The sequence below is a fragment of the Bos javanicus genome, chromosome 17 (assembly GCF_032452875.1).
Source record: "Bos javanicus breed banteng chromosome 17, ARS-OSU_banteng_1.0, whole genome shotgun sequence".
NCBI lineage: Eukaryota > Metazoa > Chordata > Mammalia > Artiodactyla > Bovidae > Bos > Bos javanicus.
In genome coordinates, this window is record NC_083884.1 from 56,144,394 (window position 1) to 56,166,298 (window position 21,905).

Consider the following 21,905-nt stretch of genomic DNA (forward strand, 5'->3'; position numbering starts at 1 on the left):
CAAGCCCAGTTCTCCCTCTCCCCACTTTGCAGACCAAGGGAAGGGCCTCCTCCACCACACCAACCCCGGCTTTGCCTCTCGCGGCAGGGAGAGCGGCGGTCCCGCCCTGAGGGTTGCGGGGGGTCGGGAAGGTCTTCCAGGCTGGCGGTGCAAGGGCATATCCCCGTCTGAGCCGAAGTGTTGGCTGGGGAGTGCTGCGGCTAGAGGAATTTCCTTTCTCCAGCTGGGTGGGGTCCTGTGTTTCTTCTGCCCTGCCTCCTGTCGGTATTGCTAGTCGGGGCCGGCAGCGCCTTAGAATCTGTGTGACCTTAACTTACTTTGGTGTCTTCATACTCTTCGCCCCAGCCCGACACCGCCTACTTTCTGCCTCTTTCACTCTGTTCCAGCCCTACGTGGTTTCCCAGCTACTGTTAGAGAAGCCCAGGTCTTGCCTCAGAACCTTAGCTCTGGCTGTTCCCTCTGACCCCAGGATACTTTTCTTTACCCAAATATCAACAAGGCTTGCTGCTACTCCCTTCAGATTTTGGCTCAAATGTTACCTGTTCAGTGAAGTGGTGTTGGAGAAGACTCTTGAGAGAGTCCCTTGGACTGCAAGGAGATGAAACTACTCAATCCTCAAATCAATCCTGAACATTCATTGGAAGGACTGAAGCTGAAGCTCCAATACTTTGGCCACCTCATGCGAAGAACTGACTCCTTAGAAAAGATTTTGATGCCGGGAAAGATTGAAGGCAGGAGGAGAAGGGGACGACAGAGGATGATATGGTTAGATGGCATCACCAACTCGATGGACGTGAATTTGAACAAGCTCCCTGAGTTGGTGATGGACAGGGAAGCCTGGTGGGCTGCAGTCCATGGGGTCGCACAGAGTCGGACACGACTAAACTGAACAGTGAAGTTACTCTGACTACACTGTTACACACACACTGCTGCTGCTGCTGCTAAGTCGCTTCAGTCGTGTCCGACTCTGTGCGACCCCATAGATGGCAGCCCACCAGGCTCCCCCGTCCCTGGGATTCTCCAGGCAAGAATACTGGAGTGGGTTGCCATTTCCTTTTCCACTGCATGAAAGAGAAAAGTGAAAGTGACGTCGCTCAGTTGTGTCCGACTCTTAGCGACCCCATGGACTGCAGCCTACCAGGCTCCTCTGCCCATTGGATTTTCCTGGCAAGAGTACTGGAGTAGGGTGCCATTGCCTTCTCTGTATACACACACCACCATGCCCCAATTCCTCCATTTGTTTTTTTTTTTTTTCCTCCATTTGTTTTTTATTATTTTTTTTGAACCCCATAGCTTCCAACATACCTGTATTATGTAATTTACTTATTTTCAATCATTTGTTCAATAACTGTTTATTAGCATTTATGTCCCAGGCTATATATGTCCCCATTATATTAGAATAAAAGTCCCTGCCCTGGTGGAGCTTATATTCTAAGGGGGGTTGTTGTTGTTCAGTGATTAAGTCATGTCTGACTCTTTGTGACCTCATGGACTGCAGCTTGCCAAGCTTCCCTGTCCTTCATTTTCTCCCATAGTTTGCTCAAACTCATGTCCATTGAGTCAGTGATGCCATCCAACCATCTCATCCTCTGTTGCCCCTTCTGCTCCTGCCCTCAGTTTTTCCCAGCATCAGGGTCTTTTCCAGTGAGTCAGCTCTTTGCATCAGGTGGCCAAAGTAATGGCGCTTCAGCATCAGTCCTTCAAATGAATATTTAGGGTTTATTTTTTTTAGGATTGACTGGTTTGATTTCCTTGCTGTCCAAAGCACTGTCAAGAGTCTTCTCCATCACCACAATTCAAATGCATCAATTTTTGGGTGCTCAGCCTTCTTTATGGTCCAGCTCTCACATCCATACATGACTATTGGAAAAACCGTGAAGTGAAGTGAAGTCGCTAAGTCGTGTCCGACTCTTTGTGACCCCATGGACTGTAGCCGACCAGACTCCTCTGTCCATGGGATTTTCCAGGCAAGAGTACTGGAGTGGGTTGCTATTTCCTTCTCCAGGGGATCTTCCTGACCCAGGGATCGAACCTGGGTCTCCCTCATTGTAGGCAGATGCTTTACCGTCTGATCCACCAGGGAAGTCGTTGGAAAAACCATAGCTTTGACTATACGGTTCTTTGTTGGCAAAGTGATCTCTCTCCTTTTTAATATGCTGTCTAGATTTGTCATATAGCTTTTCTTCCTAGGAGCAGTTCAGTTCAGTCTGTCAGTCATGTCTGATTCTTTGTGACCCCATCCATGAATCGCAGCATGCCAGGCCTCCCTGTCCATCACCACCTCCCAGAGTTTACTCAAACTCATGTCCATCGAGTCGGTGATGCCATCCAACCATCTCATCCTCTGTCGTCCTCTTCTTCTCCCGCCTTCAATCTTTCCCAGCATCAGGGTCTTTTCCAGTGAGTCAGTTCTTCGCATCAATTGGCCAAAGTATTAGAGTTTCAGCTTTAGCATCATTCCTTCCAAAGAAATCCCAGGACTGATCTCCTTCAGAATGGACTGGTTGGATCTCCTTGCAGTCCAAGGGACTCTCAAGAGTCTTCTCCAACACCACAGTTCAAAAGCATCAATTCTTCGACGCTCAGCCTTCTTCACAGTCCAACTCTCACATCCATACATGACCACTGGAAAAACCATAGCCTTGACTAGATGGACCTTTGTTGGCAAAGTAATGTCTCTGCTTTTTAATATGCTGTCTAGGTTGGTCATAACTTTCCTTCCAAGGAGTAAGTGTCTTTTAATTTCATGGCTGTAATCACCATCTGCAGTAATTTTGGAGCCCAGAAAAATAAAGTCAGCCACTGTCTCCACTGTTTCCCCATCTATTTGCCATGAAGTGATGGGACCAGATGCCATGATCCTAGGAGCAAACATCTTTCAGTTTCATGGCTGCAGTCACTGTCTGCAGTTATAAAACAAATTTTAAGTAAGTGAGTATGTCAGGTCAGTGTTGCAGTGTTACTCCTATTACGTTGAATAAAAGTCTGATTTTTAATCTGTGTCACCAGACTGAGCTTCCCAAGACCCAGTGGTGGCTGATTTTTCACCTCCCTACCCCTGATATCTTGAGGGAAAGCTCAGGATCTCTCAAACCCTTCCTGCTCAAATCAGCAGAACACACTAACCTCCTCCTGTCTACTTTCATCACCAGTGGGGAGATGTTGAAGTTCAAGTATGGAGCACGGAATCTACTGGACGCTGGTACTGTTGAATCCATTGCCAGCCGGGCCTCCAGGCTGAATCTTTTCTTCCAGGTAACAGACTGGTTTGTCAACTTCACTCACCTGTATGTGGTTCCTTGGAACCTCTTTGTGACTCAGAAGTTACAGGAATTTGTTAGAGGACTGAGGCGAATCTAGGAGAAATCTCCTTTGGTCTTTTATATATGCTGAAAGTTGTGGAAAGAGGAGCCATTGTGCCAGGAATGGGTAGCTGAACTTGCCCTGGAAGGGGGACCTTTTTGAGGATTTCACACATGTTACACTTTTGCACTAAAGTTTGCCCTTTTATTAAAGAAGGAAAAGTAAATGAACAAAGACGCTCTTTTGACTGGAATTTCTATAGGTGTAATCCTATAGAAATACAGAAATCTTTTTCATTCAAGGGATGTTTATGTTTTAAAAAAGTTTTGGTAAATACCAAACCTGTACAACCCACATTCCTCTCAAGATATAGACCATTTCCATCACCCCCAAAAGGATTAAAACTTAATGTTGTGAGATTTTTTTCCCAAGTAGATTTCTAATTCTTTTGTTTGTTGTAGAAATCCTTGTTTAATAAGTCAAAGAGAAAATACAGATAGTGGTGAAGGTTTAGGTTTGAATCCTGGCCTCAGAATGTGTTAGCTGTGTTACCTTGGGTGAATCAGTTGCCTTCTCTAGATCCATTTTTCATTCTTTGTATTATAATAGAAGTTATAGCACCTAATTTACAAAGTTATGAGGATTAAATGAGATAATTCATGTACTTAGTTCTTGCCCATCTCTTGGTAAGCCCTTTATAAATGATAGCGATTATTAATGATGAGTGTAGAAATAGTATTAGCTACGGTGATAATAAATTTATGTTCACTTAGCAGTAACTACTAAATAAGGCATTTTGGTAGGATTATCTGTATAATGATAAACCTAAGGTGATTTACAATGTTATATTAGTTTCACTACTAATATGTTCTTGAGGACATTTTCCTGAAGATATTGGTATTGGGGAATGTTCAAACAGATCAGAATGCGGACAGAGTGAAAGCTTAGGTTGTTCTGTGGGTCACCATTTAAGTCATGAGGTATTTTTCTCTTATGAATGGTCTATTTTTAAGCTCACCTGACTGGAGTGCTACCACTTTTTAACCCATTAATTGTTTTACTCCCAAACTTCCAACTTATGACAAAATTCTTATAATGTGCAGATATGGAGAGGGACATAGACTTGCTCAGAATCACGCAGCTTTTAAATGACAAAGGCATACCCCATTTTTAGTGTGGGTGTGTAACTGCTGGGCAACATTGCCAGTGTATATCAGAGTTTAGTAAGTGTATCTTGTATTTAAATGTCATTATACCAGCAAAGATTGTGTGTAAATCCCCAATTCATCCTTTTTTTTAAACAAGTTCCACCCTGAGCCCTGAAAAGCTGTTATTTGAAAGCATAGCATAACCCTAGCACTTGCTTTAATATTAGCAGAATAAGGATACTGTTTTTGCCCCCCATCCAGCTGAAACCCCACTCCTTCTTGGGTGGGACTTGGACCTAGCCAAAACTCAGATTGGGACTTGAATCCATCATTCCTGAGTTAGGAGGGGACTTGAACGCACTGTTGTTGTTTTAGATTTAATTCAGCTGCACTGGGTCTTCTTTTGCAGTGTGGGGGTCAAAGTCATTGTCTTTTAATGGAAACTGCTCACCTTGTGTCAGAACTTTCTGAAGCTCAGGTTCTTTTCAGCATGAAAATTGCAAAGAGTGAGTTTATTAGCAGAGGATGCTTGTGAGAGATACAGATAGTCTGGCAGGGGAGCACAGCACTGAGAACAAAGAGGGCTATATTTTTATAGTCAAAGAAAAAGTGGGGAGTGGAGTAGACCACCTTCCTTATTTTGGGGTAGAGTTCAAGGCTTAGGTCTTTAGTTCTCCTTTGACCCTGTGTGGTTAAAGAGGACTGTCAGGGCGCTATTTAAATCATATGTATGTTAACAGAAGAAAGGTCATTTAATATATACTAAAATATGGTAATTCATCTCAGGTTTTGATATGACCCCTTTGACCTAGTTTCTTTCCCTTTTCCCCTCTCTTCCTGTCTTGACTACCTGGAGAAATGCTGTTCTTCAAGGATCATTAACTCCTTGACTTCATGTAACAAGATTCAGACCTGATATCTATTGTCTTGTGTTTAAACTATTGGCACCTGTGGCTTGAGTGTGCCTGGCAAATGGATGCATCTGGTCTTCCTTCAGGGTAGTGTAGATTGTTACTGAGGTCAAAGTGTCAGTCGCTCCTTTGGGTCCAACTCTTTGTGACTCATGGACTGTATGAAGCCTGCCAGGTTCCTCTGTCCGTAGAATTCCCCTGGCAAGAATACTGGAGTGAGTAGCCATTCCCTTCTCCAGGGGGAGCTTCTCAACCCAGGGACTGAACCCGGGTCTCCCGCATTGCAGGCAGATTCTTTACCATCTGAGCCATCAGGGGAGATTGTTGCTAGGTTACTGGGTTCTTTTCTAGCGTGATCATTAGCTTATAACAGTCTCCCAAATGCCCTTAAAATTCCCTCTTGTCTTTAATCCCCTTGTGGGATTTCTAAACTAACTGATTATCCCACTTTATCCCTATCCCAGTGTCCTTTTAATGAGGTTTGGTTAGAGAGTAGTGGTTTTGTTTTCCATGTAGATAGGGTCTCAGTTTCTATTTGACAGTAAGTACCTCCCCAAGAGTTCCAGGTCAGTGGTTGGCAGTCTTTTAGATTTTTGAGCCAGCAAAATTTTACAAATTTGCTAGGCTGACTGAGGTTTGCCAACTTTGTATTTTGCTAAGTAAGGGATGTAAAAAAACACAAAAAAGAAAACGCTATTATCTTCTGGTCCTTTTATTTCATAAAGAGAGGATATTTTAAAAAAACACCAAGAGGGGAAGGATGTTGTTTCAGAATAAAGGACCATTTTACAATTTGAATACACTTAGCTTTATAAAAGAGTCATCATGCAGTGTTCACTTTTTCTTACTTTATGACAGATGTGAAAACTTTGTTAAGACTCAGTACTGTATTTGGGAACTGCTGCTTAGTCTAAACTCAACAGAGGAGAGAAAAACTAGGAATCTTATTTTCCCAGGAAGTGGCAGAACTCTACAGTGACAGATAGTGTGGTCTGACTCAGTGCTTCACAAACCTGGCTGAGGTCTGACTGTTTTGGGAGGAGGTGTTACTGAAATATATTCTTAGCTACAGACTGGTAAATTCTAATTCAGTAAGTTGGGGATGGTACCTGAGAATCTGGTTTTTGGTTTTTAGTTAAGTTCTCCAGGTGACTCAAAAGTAGTCGTGTTACTGAGCCCAAGCTTGTTCTGCTTGCCACAGGGCAGGCCAATAAATCAGGATATGAGTTGTTGGAACAAGGAATAACTATTTTAATTGGAAAGCTAGCAGATGGAGAAGATGGCAGACTGGCATCTCAGAAAACCATCTTCCCTCAGTCGGAGTTCTGGCCCCGTTTATATACAAGAGGGGGAGGGGCCCACTGTGGCACTGACCAATGGCTGAGCAGGACCAACGAAAGTGGCTGATTGACAGTTGCTCACTAACGGTTGCTTGCTTGGGGGAGGGGCCCACTGTGGCACTGACCAATGGCTGAGCAGGACCACCGAAAGTGGCTGGTTAACAGTTGCTCACTAACGGTTGCCTGCTTGGGGAAGGGCCCACTGTAGCACCGACCAATGGCTGAGCAGGACCACCGAAAGTGGCTAGTTGACAGTTGCTCACTAACGGTTGCTTGCTTGGGGGAGGGGCCCACTGTGACACTGACCAATGGCTGAGCAGGACCACCGACAGTGGCTGATTGACAGTTGCTCAGTAACGGTTGTTTGCTTGGGGGAGGGGCCCACTGTGGCACTGACCAATGGTCAGCAGGACCACAACTGGTCGCTTGCTTGGGGGCAGGTCCACTGTGGTGCTGAGTAGGGCCCCTATAGCTTGTGCCTGCCTCTCAGCTATTGCACCCAGAGTAGGAAGGTGCCACACAACACAAGAAAGCGGCAGGGTCTGAGGAAGTCTGGGCTGCTCTAGTATCGTCCTCCGGCTCTCAGTAGAGCCTGGTTATCTGAGGCGGCAGACTCTGTGGCCTCAGCTGGCTTCACTGGTCAGTTTGTGACTGATGAGGTGGCTCAGGAGCAGGCATCCTGGGAGCGGAGCTCCCGTCTGCCACTTGGGCAGTGGGTTAGTGGTGGGCGTGGACCGACCTGGTGGGCTAGGTTCAGCCGCGTGCAGAGGTGTAGTGGGGTGACCCCTGCTTTAATGGTGTGTGCTGGCCAGTGCCGGGGAGCGGGCAGGAAAGGGCTCATCACGCTTCTGGTTCTGGCTGAGGAGGCTGCTATTGGGCTGTTACAGTCAGTTTGTTTCTGTCATCCAGGGCTGTGTAACAAAGCGCTCACAAAGTTTAAAGCAGCCATGATTTACTTTTTCTAACCATTCTGTTGGTTGCCTGCATGCAACTAGGGGATTCTTCTGCTGGGGTCACTCATGGGTTGTGTTTAGTTGAGAGCTTGGCTGGGACTGAAACATCTGGGTGCCGACTGCGGACTGGGGTGCCTCAGTTCGTCCAGTGACCTCTTCTCCAAAGTCTTTTGTTACTCACTCAGTCTAACCTGGGGCTTGTAATTTTTCTGTGAATAGTACATTGGCCCTAAGGTCTCCGCTGCAACTACTGAACTCTGCTATTCTATTTATAGCACAGAAACTCAGACAGTAAAGAATCTGCCTGCAATGCAGGAGACCTGAGTTCAATCCCTGGGTTTGGAAGATCCCCTGGAGAAGCAAATGGCAACCCATTCCAGTATTCTTGCCTGGAGAATTCCATGGACAGACAGAGGAGCCTGGCAGGCTACAGTCCATAGGGTCGCAAAGAGCTGCATGAGACTGAACAACTAACACACACACACACAGCCATAGATGATGTGTAAATTAATAGGCATGGCTGTGTTCCAATAAAGCTTTATTTATAAAAACAGACAGTGGGTGAGATTTGACTGTCACGTGGTCTAGCCCAAGCTTCTTAACTTGGCAGCTGGCTTCCCCCAAAAAACAAAAGTAGAAGCTGCCAGACTTCTTAAGGGCTGCATCTTGAACTGGCACTGGGTCACTTGTGTTATGTTCTGTTGTTTCACATGAGTCATGGCGACAGCAGATTCATGGGAAGAGGAAATAGACTCTGACGCTTGATGGATGCAGTGGCAAGTGCTTTTAGAGTTAGAATTGTTGGTGGCCAGCTTTGCAGAGAGAACTGCATATACTCCATGGCACATGGGATTCATTCCTCTAGACCAGGGGTGTGAACTCATGTCTTGGGTGGCCAGACAGTGAGTGTAAAGGAGTCAGATGGGCCAGATGGAAGAGCTATGAGTCGAGTCTGCAGTGAAGTGCCGAACACATCCACTTTCTAGAGGGGCAGTGCTCCTCAGCTGCAGCTCAGCCTCCCCAGGCAGGAATGTGGTACGGTGTTGCCAGTTGTATCATGAGAAGCCAGAAATCCCCTCCCCCGGCCCCTTTTCTTTTGGTGTGAAATCTCGTGATTTTTCAATATTGGCAGATAAATTATTTTAAATATAACAGGCCAAACAAAACATGTCTGTGGGCTAGATGCAGTCTGCCAGTTTGCAACTGTTGCCTGAGATCATGAATAAATTCAGCTTCAGTGCAGTCACTCCATTCACACGACCCTTTATGGTTTGAATGAATTAAAGAAACTGAAGTTATGTTAAACAAACCTGTAGGAACACAGGGAGGAAGAGGCATTCATTGTGTCTTCCTGAAGAGGCACGGAGATGTGACGGGACCAGCAGGGTCCAGAGTAAATGTCCCCATAAGCCTCAGACTACTAAGACAGAGGAACTGTTTCTTATTCATGGCGTGCTGGTGAAGTTTTTCTCCCCAGGTGCAGGAGGAAGAAGCCCACATACAAGTGATAACTTAATGACTGTCAATGGACGTCACTTTAAAGGATGAGGCCACCAAATTCCGCTGCTAGCGTGTGTCGTGAGCAGTTAGTTGAGTTGGTGGCTTGCAATTTACTCTGCGTGGATGTTATTGATCAAAGCTTTTCATTATTGACAGTGTCTCCATCTGCTGTTTGCTGTTTTTAGGGGAAACCACCCTCCATGACTCAACAGCAGATGTCTCTTCTTTCCCGAGAAGCGATATTAGATGCCCTCTTTGTTCTCTTTAAAGAATGCAGTCAGCCGGCTCTGATGAAGATTAAGCACGTGAGCAACTTTGTCCAAAAGTGTAAGTGTGGGGAGAACTTTTTCTTGAAAATTGTCCTGCTTAGTGAGAATTAGAAGGATACTGGAGGTGGGATGCGTTTGTGGTTGGAGGGAGTGGGTAGGAATTTCTGCTTTAGATGGACCCAACTTCAAGGTCAGCTTCCACCTGCCGTTGCTAGGAGACCGGATGAATCAGGCCTCTTGATTGTGAGTGATAGAAACTCATCTCAAACTAGCTTAGACCAAAAAGTGAATTAAAAAAAAAAATTATTGAGTATAGTTGATATACAATGTTGTGTTACTTTTACTGTACAATGATGTGATTCAGTTATATATATATATATACACACACACTCTTTTTCATATTCCTTTCCATTATGATTTACCATGGGATATTCAATATAGTTCCCCATGCTATACAGTAGAACCGTGTTGTTTATCCCCAAAAGTAAATTTTTTTGGCTCATGAAACTGAGAGTCCAGGAATGGGTCAAATTGTAGGCATGGCTGGTTCCAAGGACTTAAATGTCTCTGGCTCCTTCATTGTATTCACTCAAGGCTGATTATTCATTAGGCATTGTGAACACAGTGCTTAGCATCTACAGTATTCACAATTATTGTAATTAGTTTAATTTTATTTTAAAATCATAAAAAATATGGGTGTAATAATCTATAATGATTCTGGATTATATTCATCTTTATACCAATGTGGTCACAAAAATATATATATTTGTATAAAATTTTTTTTTTTTTTTTAATGGAGCAAGGGGCTGATGAAGGCAAGTGCCTAGGGACTACGAAAGTCATAAACTGGCCCTGCCCTCACCCTGTTCTTGACTCTACCTGACTTGCACGTGGTGGGGAAGTTGGCTGCTTGCTGGTTCCTAGTTTTGTATTTTTTTACCTGCCTCCAGTGTTTCTTGACCAGTGGCGATTTCTCCTCCCCCAGGGACATGTGGCAGTATCTGGAGACAATTTTGGTTGTCTCAGCTGGCAGGGAGGGTGCTCTTGGTAGCTAACGAGTGGAGCCCAAAGATGCTGATAAACATCCTGCAATGCACAGGATAGCCCCCACCACACAGAATTATGTGGCCTCAAAGGCGTACAGTGCCAAGTCTGAAAGGCTTGTGAAAACCACGTCTCACACGACTTTCCAGTGTAACCAACCACCCTAAAATTTAGTGACTTAAAACAAGAATCATGATTCTGTGGGTCCACTAGGCTTCGATGAGAATTCTTCCATTCCATGTGACATGGGTCAGGATTGTGGGCATCTGGGCTGGAATGGATGACCCACCCATTGTCTGGCACGTTACCTAGAAGGCTGGGCTCCCCCAGGACTCTGAGACTAGTAGGCCTGTCTCTCTCTTTGTGAAGTCTCAGAGCTTCTTGCTCTCCATATGGCTGTTCTGTGTGGTCTCTCCATGACGGGTCAGCCAACTACAGCCTGGGATGCCTGCTTTATAAACAGAGTTCTCCTGGAACGCAGCTTCACCTGTTCCCTATGGCTGCTGTCACATCACAAGGCGTTTGAGTAGGTGTGACCATATGGCCTACAACGCCCAAAATGTTTACTGTCTGACCCTTTGAGACAAAGCTGACCCATGGTCTACGCTGTCACTCTAGCAGAGATGTCTAGATGTCCTCCATGGCAACTCAAGGTTTCCAAATACAAAAGTGGAAGCTGCCAGGCCTTCTCAGGGCTTAGGTCTGGAAGGGACATAGAATCTCTTTGGCTGCATTCCATGGGTTGCAGTGAGGCAGTGGGGCCACCCAGATTTCTTGTGCCGGGGAACAACAAAGCACACGCATTGGGCACTGTCTTTGGCTGCTGGCTGCCCCACTGCACCCAACGTGTATCGTGTACTGTCTCTATTCATGCAATCTCAGGGAAGATTCTCATTGGCTCTGGTTTGGGTCACTTGCCCATCCCTTGACCAGTCACTGGGCCAGGGTGTGAAGTATTGTGATTGGCCTCATGTAGGTGCCCAGGGGTCCGGGGCACCATGATCACTGGGACCTCATGGAATGGGGGATGTGCTGTTACCTAAAGGACCTGGGAGTTTTGAATGGATGAAACCAATGTATGTCTAGTAAGTGACATCGGTGTTTACATGTAACTTGTTTGTTCTCAGTGTCCTCATCTGAACGATAGGGGAAATGGCGTATCTGATACAGGGATTGAATGAGATAGTGCACAGTCCAGGCTTATGTTGCCTGGCACGTAGAGACACTCAGTAAACGTTGCCCAATAATGATAACCGTAAACCTCAATGTTTAACATATTGTGTACCTTTAACTTTAAAATGCACTTGGCATATTTGTTCATGATTCTGTATTTGTTTGAATAAGCTCCCACCTTATTTTGTTGAGTATTTAAACTCTCAAATAGGGAGTAGGAGGGGAAGGAGAAGCTTGTGACAAGACTAATTTACTGAGCTTTCAACATGCACCTTCTCGAGATTGCCCTCCAGTTAGGATCATCCTTTAAAGCAGTGGATCTTCTAGACTCATTCAGTAATCAGGAGACTAGACTTGTGAAATGTAGATTTTTCTAATAGATTTCTCTTTCAGGAAACTGTTTCAGATTTTTAAAGAGGCTTCCTGGAGAGGATGGTTGAGAGATTATGATTGGAAAAGGGTGATTGCATTAGTATGTTTCCCCCCCCCCCCTTTGAGTTTCTGTTTTAGAATGTAAGCTTCATTTTTCTGTGGGAAGAAGGGTCCAACAGCTGTTACCACATAAGTTTCTTGAGGCTTGCCATAGAGATGGAAAATTTCTTCTGGGACTGTTGGAGGAAGTGAGACAGAATAATACAGCCCTGAAGCAGTGCCCCTAGTTTGGGCCAAGGGAGGGCAGGGAGCTGGCATTTGGGAATCAGGGAGGAATTCTTTGTTTCTTAATTGCTAAGCTAGCCTTTTTGCCTAAAACTGGGTCTGGTACACAGAAGGTGGGGCTTCCCGGGTTGTACAGTGGTGAAGAATCCTCCTGCCAATGCAGGAGATGCAAGAGACATGGGTTTGATCCCTGAGTCGGGGAGACCCCCCCTGGAGAAAGAAGTGGCAACCCACACCAATATTCTTGCCTGGAAGATTCCATGGACGGAGGACCCTGGCAGGCTACAGTCCATGAAGTCGCAAAGTGTCAGACATGACCAGGTATGCATGGACACACACAGAAGGTGTTTAATAAATATTGGTTGACTGATTATTGCTGATAAACAGAATAAATAGCAAAATGTTAAGCAGTATATCACATATTTTGTGTAAAAAATAAACAAGTGTGATGTTAAAACATACAGACAAAAAAAAGTGTTGATAATTGTTAAAGTTGGACTTTTCTCGGTGATTTGACAGTGGCTGAAATTTTACCCTCTTTCAGCTACATTCACTGCAGGCAAACTCTTCTGTATGTTCACAATCTTAGTACTTTGGGCAAAATACTACTTTTAAGTTCCTCCGCGCCGCCCTCCGCCCCCCACCATTGTAAGCATAGTACAAAGTTCCTTGTAGCAACATGGATGGACCTAGAGACTATCATACTAAGAGAAAGACAAATATCATATGATATCACTTACATGTGGAATCCTAACAACTGATACAAGTGGACTTATTTACAAAACAGAAATGAGACTTACAGACACAGAAAACAAACCTATAGTTACCAAAGTGTAAGGTGGGGAAGGAATAAATTAGGAGTTGGGATTAATATATACACACTGCTGCTGCTACTGCTGCTAAGTCGCTTCAGTCGTGTCCGACTCTGTGCGACCCCAGAGACGGCAGCCCACCAGGCTCCCCCGTCCCTGGGATTCTCCAGGCAAGAACACTGGAGTGGGTTGCCATTTCCTTCTCCAATGCATGAAAGTGAAAAGTGAAAGTGAAGTCGCTCTGTCGTGTCCAACCCTCAGTGACCTCATGGACTGCAGCCTTCCAGGCTCCTCCATCCATGGGATTTTCCAGGCAAGAGTACTGGAGTGGGGTATCATTGCCTTCTCCAATATACACGCTACTATACATAAAATAGGTGACTTCCCTGCTGGCTCAGACGGTAAAGTGTCTGTCTACAATACAGGAGACCCAGGTTCGATCCCTGGGTCGGGAAGATCCCCTGGAGAAGGAAATGGCAATCCACTCCAGTACTATTGCCTGGAAAATCCCATGGACAGAGGAGCCTGGTAGGCTACAATCCATGGGGTCGCAAAGAGTCAGATACGACTGAGCGACTTCACTCACTTCACTCACTCATACATAAAATAGGTAGCCAATAAGGACCTATAGCAGAGGGTCTATATTCATTATATATTCACTATATTCATTATCTTGTAATAACCTATAATGGAAAAGAATCTTAAAAATATATATATGTAGCTGAATCACTTTGCTGTACACCTGAAAACACATTATAAATCAACTATATTTCAATAAAAATTAAAAAAAATACAAAGTTAAATATAAAAGATCAGAATGGAAGGAAAATCCCTCAAAATCTTACTTAAGATAACCACTGTTAATGGTTCAGTGCATAGTATTGCAACTTTTCTTTTGTCCTTATAAGATATTTATTGTGGAATTGTTCAAACATAGCTTAACAGTAAAGAGACAAGTGTCATAAACCCCCACATACCAATCAAGTAGCTTGAACAATGAACCCTTTACCATGTGTATTCTAACATTTTTTTGTTCAATTGCTCAGTCGTGTCCAACTCTTTGTGACCCCATGGACTGCAGCACACCAGGCTCCTGTGTCCTTCACTATCTCCTGGAGTTTGCTCAGACCTCATGTCCTTTGAGTTGGTGATGCCATCCAACCATCTTATCCTCTGTCACCCCCTTCTCCTGCATGCAGTCTTTCCTGGCATCAGGGTCTTTTTTACTGAATCGGTTCTTTGTACCAGGTGGCCAAAGTATTGGAGCTTCAGCATCAGTCCTTCCAATGAATATTTAGGGTTGATTTCCTTTTGGATTGACTGGTTTGATCTCTCTTGTTGTCCAAGGGACTCTCAAGAGTCTTCTCCAGCACCACAGTTTGAAAGTATCAGTTCTTTGGTGCTTAGTCTTCTTTATGATCCAACACTCACTTCAGTACATGACTACTGAAAAATCCATAGCTTTGACTATATGGATCTTTGTTGGCAAAGTGATGTCTCTGCTTTTTAATACACTGTCTATGTTTGTCATAACTTTTCTTCCCAAGCATCTTTTAATTTTGTGGCTGCAGTCATCATCTGCAGTGGTTTTGGAGCCCAAGAAGATAAAATCTGTCACTGTTTCCATTTTTTTCCCTATTTATTTGCCATGAAGTGATGGAACTGGATGCCATGATCTTTAGTTTTTTGAATGTTGAGTTTTAAGCCGGCTTTATCACTCTCCTCTTTCACCTTCATCAAGAGGCTCTAACATTATTCTGGTTTAATTTTATGCAAAATGGGTTGTATGTTGATAATGTTTTGCCACTAGCGTTGCTCACCTAGCAATATATTTACTTAACAAATATTTGTGGAGTGCTCGCTATGTGCCTGCTGCTGTTTTGAGCACTGGGTTTACAGTAGTGATCAAAACAGAAGCAAATCCTTGTCCTTAAAGAGACTCCAGTGGAGGTTGAGCTACTTAATTCTTTTAAATATGTGTCTAGTATTCTTTTCTGTGAGTGAACGCTTACGCTGTTTCCACTTTCCTCTTAATTGTAGACCTCTACATTGTTTCTGATTTTTCTGTAACAAGCAGTGCCCATCTTATGATGTGTATCTTGATATGTGTGTCTTTTGAACATTTCTGTGAAGGATGCATTCCTAGACAGTGAAGTGTTGTAATACTGACTTTTAACAAAGGAAGCAGCATTCAGCTGTGGTGGCTTTTGCTCCCTGGATCTATATATGTATCTGGGAAGATCATTCTCTGACTGCATTTTCATTTCATGCTTTGGGCTCTACCTCAATGTCAGTTCCCACCGTGTTCATAGTGGGTGGGGGTGAAGGTTGATGTGGTTTTGTAGTCACAGAAGTTGCTGGTGGGAAGAGAAGTTGTGCAGGGTTATTTTTCACAGTCATAGGTACGAGTTTAGCATCTCACCTGTTGACCTTGATAATCCCAAAGTCTTTGAATAACAACATTGCAACTTGGAGTGGTTTCTCAGAATTCTGAGAGTGTCATGGTGGTTTTGCCTGCAAGCAGTTTTGTCTGCTGGGGTGATTGAGATGCCTGCTGGTTGCTGGAGACAGACCCAGAGTTATTAAGTTGGACAGTGCTGTAAGCAACGCGGGGGCCCAAGGCCTTACAGAAGAATCAGGAGAGGCCTTGTGTGCAAGCAGTAATGAAATCAGGTTCAAGTCAGAAAATTGCAAGTCAGCATATTTGGGAAATTAATAATTCAAAAACTCAAGTACTAGGTCTGAGAGAAACTTGGAAGAAGACAGGGAAGAAAGACTGGGCTTGACACAGTGATGTCAAGGCAAAAGGAAAATATGCCACATTCAGTTCTGCTTCTGCATGGAATCCTCCCTGAAGGCGCTCTAGATTTATTTTTTTTGTTTTACAATGGCCACAGTGAAATGAAGTGAATCTACTCACCCCTCTTGCCTGATTCCTCAAGGGAACAAAGAAGATGTTTTTAGGATAACAAATAAGAGATGTTGTTAGTGCAGTGGTGCTCATCACATGTGCCTTTGATCCAAATGAATTCAACTCCACCCATGCAACCAAGAAAGGGAGTGGGTAACAACAATTAAAATTGCATTGGCTAATTCATTAATGTGCTGCCAAATGACCGTGGTTATGAAATGGCTCTGCCCTTTGTTGGGCTCTGTTCCTTTAGCTGTGTGAACAACTTGCCAAATGAATGTAGCTCCCAGCTCTGCCTGGTGCCCTCCCACAGAAGTGGCTCCAGTGCACCTGTGGGATTTCAAGAGTCCCTTGGTCTTCACCATGACATCTTTCTGAGGGATTCTCCAGGATAATTCTGGTGACATATTACTGTTGTCTTCCTTTGGAGTATAACCCTGTATATGGTGCAGTTTCCCTGTAATGGACAGGACTGAAGGACTTGGTCAGTCACAGCTGTTCTACTCTATTCCTTTTTCTAAAAAATATTTTATTGAAGTATAGTTGATTTACTAATGTTATGTTAGTTTCTGCTGTACACCAATACAGTTATATAATACATGTATATATATATATTCTTTTTCATATTCTTTCCCATTATGGTTTATCACAGGATATTGAATATAGTTCCCTGTGCTACACAGTAGGACCTTGTTGTTTCTTCATCCTATAAATAACAGTTAATATCTGCTAATCCCAAGCTCCCAGTCCTTCCTCCCACCCAACCCCCTTGGCAACCAGAAGTCTGTTCTGTCTGTGATTCTGTTTCATAGATACGTTCATTTGTATTTTAGATTCCATGTGTAAGTGATATTATATGATATTTTGTTTTTCTATTTCTGACTTACTTTGCTTGTGTGTGTATGTTGCTGTTGTTTAGTCGCTCAGTTGTGTCTGACTCTACGTGACTCTATGCGACCCCATGGACTGTAGCCCACCAGGCTCCTCTGCCCATGGGATTCTCCAGGCAAGAATACTGGAGTGGGTTGCCGTGCCTTCCTCCAGGGGATCTTCCCAACCCCGGGAATGAACCCAGGTCTCACGCTTTGCAGGTGGATCATTTACTGTCGGAGCCACCAGGGAAGCCAGACTTATTTTGCTTAGTATGATAATCTCGAGGTCTGTCCATGTTGCTGCAAATGGTATTCATCCTTTTTTTGTGACTGAGTAGTATTCCACTGTATGTATATACCTCATCTTCTTTGTCTATTCATCTGTCAGAGGACATTTAGGTTGCTTCACGTCTTCGCTATTGTAAGTAGTGCTGCTGTGAGCATGGGAGTGCATGCATCTTTTCAAATTACAATTTTGTCTGGGTATATGCCCAGCAGTGGAATTGCCGTATTGTATGTTAGCTCCATTTTTTGTTTTTTGAGGAACCTATATACTGTTTTTCATAGTGGCTATACCAGTTTACATTCCCACCAACAGTGTAAGAGGGTTTTCTTTTCTGCACACCCTCTCCAGCGTTTGTTGTTTGTCAACTTTTTAATGATGGCCATTCTGACCAGTGTGAGATGGTACCTCATAATTTTGATTTGCATTTCTCTAATATTTACATTCCATTCTATTCTTTAGATCATTAGAATCACTATATATCTACCCTGTGATGCCCCAATTTAATGTTGTTAATAAATGTATGTTAGATTCCAAATTTGCTACCTGTTTAGTCCATACTTTAAACACGGAGAATCTCTGACTGTTAGGAACTGAATGTTTTTACCAACCTTCTGCTTCCTTCTCCAGTTCCCCAAATTTATATGTTGAGGCTTTGACCCCCCAAAAGTGAAGCCTTTGGGAGATAATTAGATGTAGATGAATTCATCAAGGTAGGCCCCATGATGGAATTCATGTCCCTAGAAGAAGAGGAAGAGAGACGAGGGCTCCTTTTCCTTCTACCACATGAGAAATACAGGGGCTGCCTGTCAGCCAGGAAGTGGGTTCTCAACAGGCTCTAGAACTTTGAGAAATTAATGTCTATTGTTTAAAGTGCTTTATCTGTGTGTCTGATGCTTTTGTTAAAGCTTTTAGAATGGAGGAAGACACCGGCTGAGAGATTGCATTCAGAAAAGGAGTAAAACTATGCCTAGAAAAGAGACAGTTGCAAACCCATCAAGCTGTGTGACACGTCAGCTCTGCAGGGCCAAGGTCAGGCCTCTGCTTGGTTCCTCAAGCTCAGGCTTTTTCTCCCGTGGTAGTGCTGCTACATACTATGTATGGCAAGGATGGTATTTACTGACATGATGCAAGGGAGATAAGACCTGGGCTAATGGAGTAAAACTGAGTAGAACATATGGAATCAGGATGGAATGTTCTGGAAGTCAACCCTAAAGTCAACTAAGGATGGGGATCACATTGCTCATATCCCATTATAAACCAGTCCAGATGCTGATGACATGTTTGACCACACTCACTGCCCTGCAGCCCCCGGAGAGGGGGAGGAAAAGCATGATTTCTGTTCTCCTTCCCCTGTTTTCTGCATCTACAGGATTCAGATCATAGCTGCCATGGAAACTGTGCGTTGGAATTTCTGGAGCCCTTAATTTTAACTTAGCATAGAAAAAACACTTTTGTGCTGATTTTATAATTATTCACGACAAGGAGAAAGTGACTAAATGTCTCCTGACAGTGAAGGAAGACACAGCAACGCTTTCTTCTTTCTTCCTTTCTTCTTGCTTTCATAAAGATACGAGTATTTGAAGTACGTTATGGATCCAGGAGTCACTCTTCCGTCTTTTGCAGATTCCGATATCATAGCTGAGTTGCAAGAGCTCCAGCCTTCAGTGAAGGACTTTGAAGTGAGAAGTGTCGTAGGCTGCGGTCACTTTGCTGAAGTACAGGTGGTCAGAGAGAAAGCGACTGGGGATGTCTATGCCATGAAAGTCATGAAGAAGAAGGCCTTGTTGGCCCAGGAGCAGGTAGGAGCATTTAACATCCAGCCTCCCCTGTCTGAACCAGCAGGTTCATTGCAGAGATGAGAATCTGCTGAATTGACACCTGGGATGGAGCCGGTTTTCCTCTGCATCCCTAGTTTTAATTACTGTGGCGTAGCCAGGAAGGTCTGAGCATGCTTTCTTGAACTGATATTGACTAATTTTGAAGATTGACAAGCTCCCTTGGGTTGCTTGATCATGTTTTTATAGTTGCATATTATTCAGAACCAACTTGGCCTTTTCACTAATGAATTTGAGATGATCTTTTGTGACCATCCACTGGGAATTCAGAGATGTGCATATCATGCGGTGAGTTAGATAGCCTTTGCTTTTGTACACATCTTATATATTTGTGTTGGGGGCCTCTGTACTTGATTTTTTTTTTTTTTTTTTGGTATTTGGTTTTAAAAGAGGCCTCTGAAGAAATTAAATTGTTCTGTGGCTAGGGAGTTGCCAGTCTGAGAGGAGGTGAGAAGTTATCTTTCTGGTTGTGGTGTTTTTCTCTCTCTTTAAACAAGGCTGCTGCTCCCAGACGTTATTGATTCATTTGCAGTGTTTCTAGAGCGACGGCCATCAGCCTTGGTGTTCGGAGAGCAATTTATTAGTTACCCATGTTCGAGAGCACATCATGTGTCCGGTAATGGACCCAGCTCTGTGGGAAGTCTGCAAAAGGAATCAAAGCTCCGTGGCTGTTAGTTTCAGGGTTTCAGCACAGCCTTGGAAAGTTGAGGAAAAATGGCAGATCCATAAAGCAGGCCCTTAGGAGCTAAAGCATCACAAAAGAGGGAGCAGTTAGCAAATTCACAAACGACAGAATGAGGAAAGGTGTGGGTGAGCCAGAGACAGGGCAGGTTCACACTGCTGAGAGGGAACATGGGTTCTGGGCAGGGAGAAGTGACGAGAATGTACCAGGTAGAAGTGTGCTGTTCTGGAGGTGTAAGTGCTAGAATGCTATGCAGATGTATGTGTTTGTGTGTGTTTAGAAGTTTAGAACAAATAGACTGGAAAATGAGGAGAAGTAAGGACATGGGAGTTGGGAGGAGGTGATTGGTAGGAAACCTCAAGAACTCCCTTCTTGCTACTGTGATAAAATATGCATCACATAAAATTTACCACTTGAACTATTTTTGAGTGTACAGTTCTGTGGCATTAAGTACATTGGCAGTGTTGCGTCACCATCACCACTGTCCACCTTTAGAACTTTTTCATCATCCTAAACTGAAACTCTGTACCCATTAAACGGTAACTCATCATCTCCCCCAAGAACCGGTTTTTGGAGTTGGAATTTAATTTGTGAGATGCTTGGGGTTCACATAGGCTTTTGGAAGCAGAAGGTTGGGATCGGGGTTTCAGCACTTCAGTGACTGTGTGACCTCTGGTCAAAGACACAGCAGAGGGCAGGAAGCTGCTTGTCAGAATCTGAGAATGCTGTGTCTTTTGTTCAGGAATGAAATGTGGGCAACTTCATAGAATGATTACATGACAGGATGTTGCAGATCATTTGGAAGAGAGGTGTGGAAGATGCTCACTGAGCCTCCCAGCACCTAAGAAGCACCTGCCATCAGGCCACACCTACCAAGCACCTGTTGGGTCTGGTGTGTCCTAGGTCCTTGGAAGAGGCCTTAGATGTAGCCTTGTGCTCCTTATATTTCATATGGGCAATGGTGCATAGAAAAGGAAATGAATCCAGCACATTCCATACTGCAGGTGAGGGATAGAGACCCTCACTCAGCACATCCCATACTGCAGGTGAGGGATAGGGACCCTTGCCCAGGTGTGCTCCTCCGGGTGAATGACTTGAGTCACCCCGTGTGAGGTATATGCTGGGGGATTTAAAAATCTCACATATCCAGGAGCTAATTAAAGCCACCCACGCGTTAGTTACCTGAGCCACGCAGGACTATCACAGACAGGATGCTCTGTTCCTCTCATTGCATCCCAACAGGGGAGTCTCAGTTGCGGCTTGTCACGTTCCTGAGGATGTCACGTTGGTATCTGCCACCTTTCACTGCAAGTTACTCCTTTCCTCTTTGTAATTGCATAGGTATTTTGGAAGGAGATACTTTCAAACTGGGGAAGTACCTGTTTCTGATAAAACTTTCAACCCATCCATTTATTTACATCTGTATGCACTTGCGTTTGCCTGTCAATGAGTTACAATCCATTCCTGTCAGTATATGTTTTTATACTCAAATTGTTCCCAAGTTGGCCAATGAGAATCTCTTCAGGTTGGCTTTTGTATATCCTTTTGACATATTCCCCATCTTTGAATTCTGTGTTACTTTCTGATACAAGATGTTTGCGCTCTTAAACTCACTTTACTTGCCTCAGCCCCACAGTCAGTCATTTCTCTGGGAGCCCTGCATTTTGTTATTTATTTATTTTTTTTAAGTGGAAAACAGTATTTAGAGGCCAAGGTCTGGGCACGAGGTGTTCTCTTTGCTATCAGGATGTCATTGCTGCCAGACTCCATTCAGTGGACAAGGCCAGGAAATACATGTACGTGTATGCAGCATACCTACCTCATACACACGAACATTAACATCTGTATTTATTTCTGTATCTACTTGTGTATGTTGAAAACCATGTATTCACATCAGCATCTCCAAGTCCTCTCCAGCTTCATAAGGTTTGTTATCATTTTCACCCTTTCCATGTTTGTAACTCTGATATCACCCTCAATGTTTTTTACTTATTTAATGCACCTGTGTCCATCCGTCAACTCTACCTTGACTGGCTCGGATGCTCTAGGTCATCTAGACCTAGATTGACTTCCTCACCATATGTGAGCCTTTGATACCCCACATTGGTCTGCTCCACATGTGGTTGCTTCCCTCCTCACCCTGCTCGGACCTGTCACCCTGTTCTGGACTACCATGGCTTTCCTTGTCACTTGTCATGGATGTTTATCT

The 21,905-nt window shown here is 44.0% G+C and overlaps 1 protein-coding gene and 1 non-coding gene across 11 annotated transcripts in view; both read left to right on the plus strand.

Annotated features, from left to right (window-relative positions):
* The window catches only part of CIT (citron rho-interacting serine/threonine kinase), a 176,460-nt gene that overhangs the window by 511 nt on the left and 154,044 nt on the right, over window positions 1-21,905 (plus strand). For all 10 annotated transcript variants that reach the window (XM_061384825.1, XM_061384829.1, XM_061384833.1 and 7 more), the window contains exons 2-4: window positions 3,153-3,255; window positions 9,341-9,482; window positions 18,803-18,978. In XM_061384825.1, coding sequence (XP_061240809.1) covers window positions 3,160-3,255; window positions 9,341-9,482; window positions 18,803-18,978 — 414 coding nt within the window. In that variant the 5' untranslated portion in view covers window positions 3,153-3,159. The remainder of the gene's footprint in view (window positions 1-3,152; window positions 3,256-9,340; window positions 9,483-18,802; window positions 18,979-21,905) is intronic.
* On the plus strand, window positions 13,494-13,565 carry TRNAC-ACA (transfer RNA cysteine (anticodon ACA)). Its single transcript has one exon. It is a non-coding gene; the product is annotated as a tRNA-Cys (tRNA).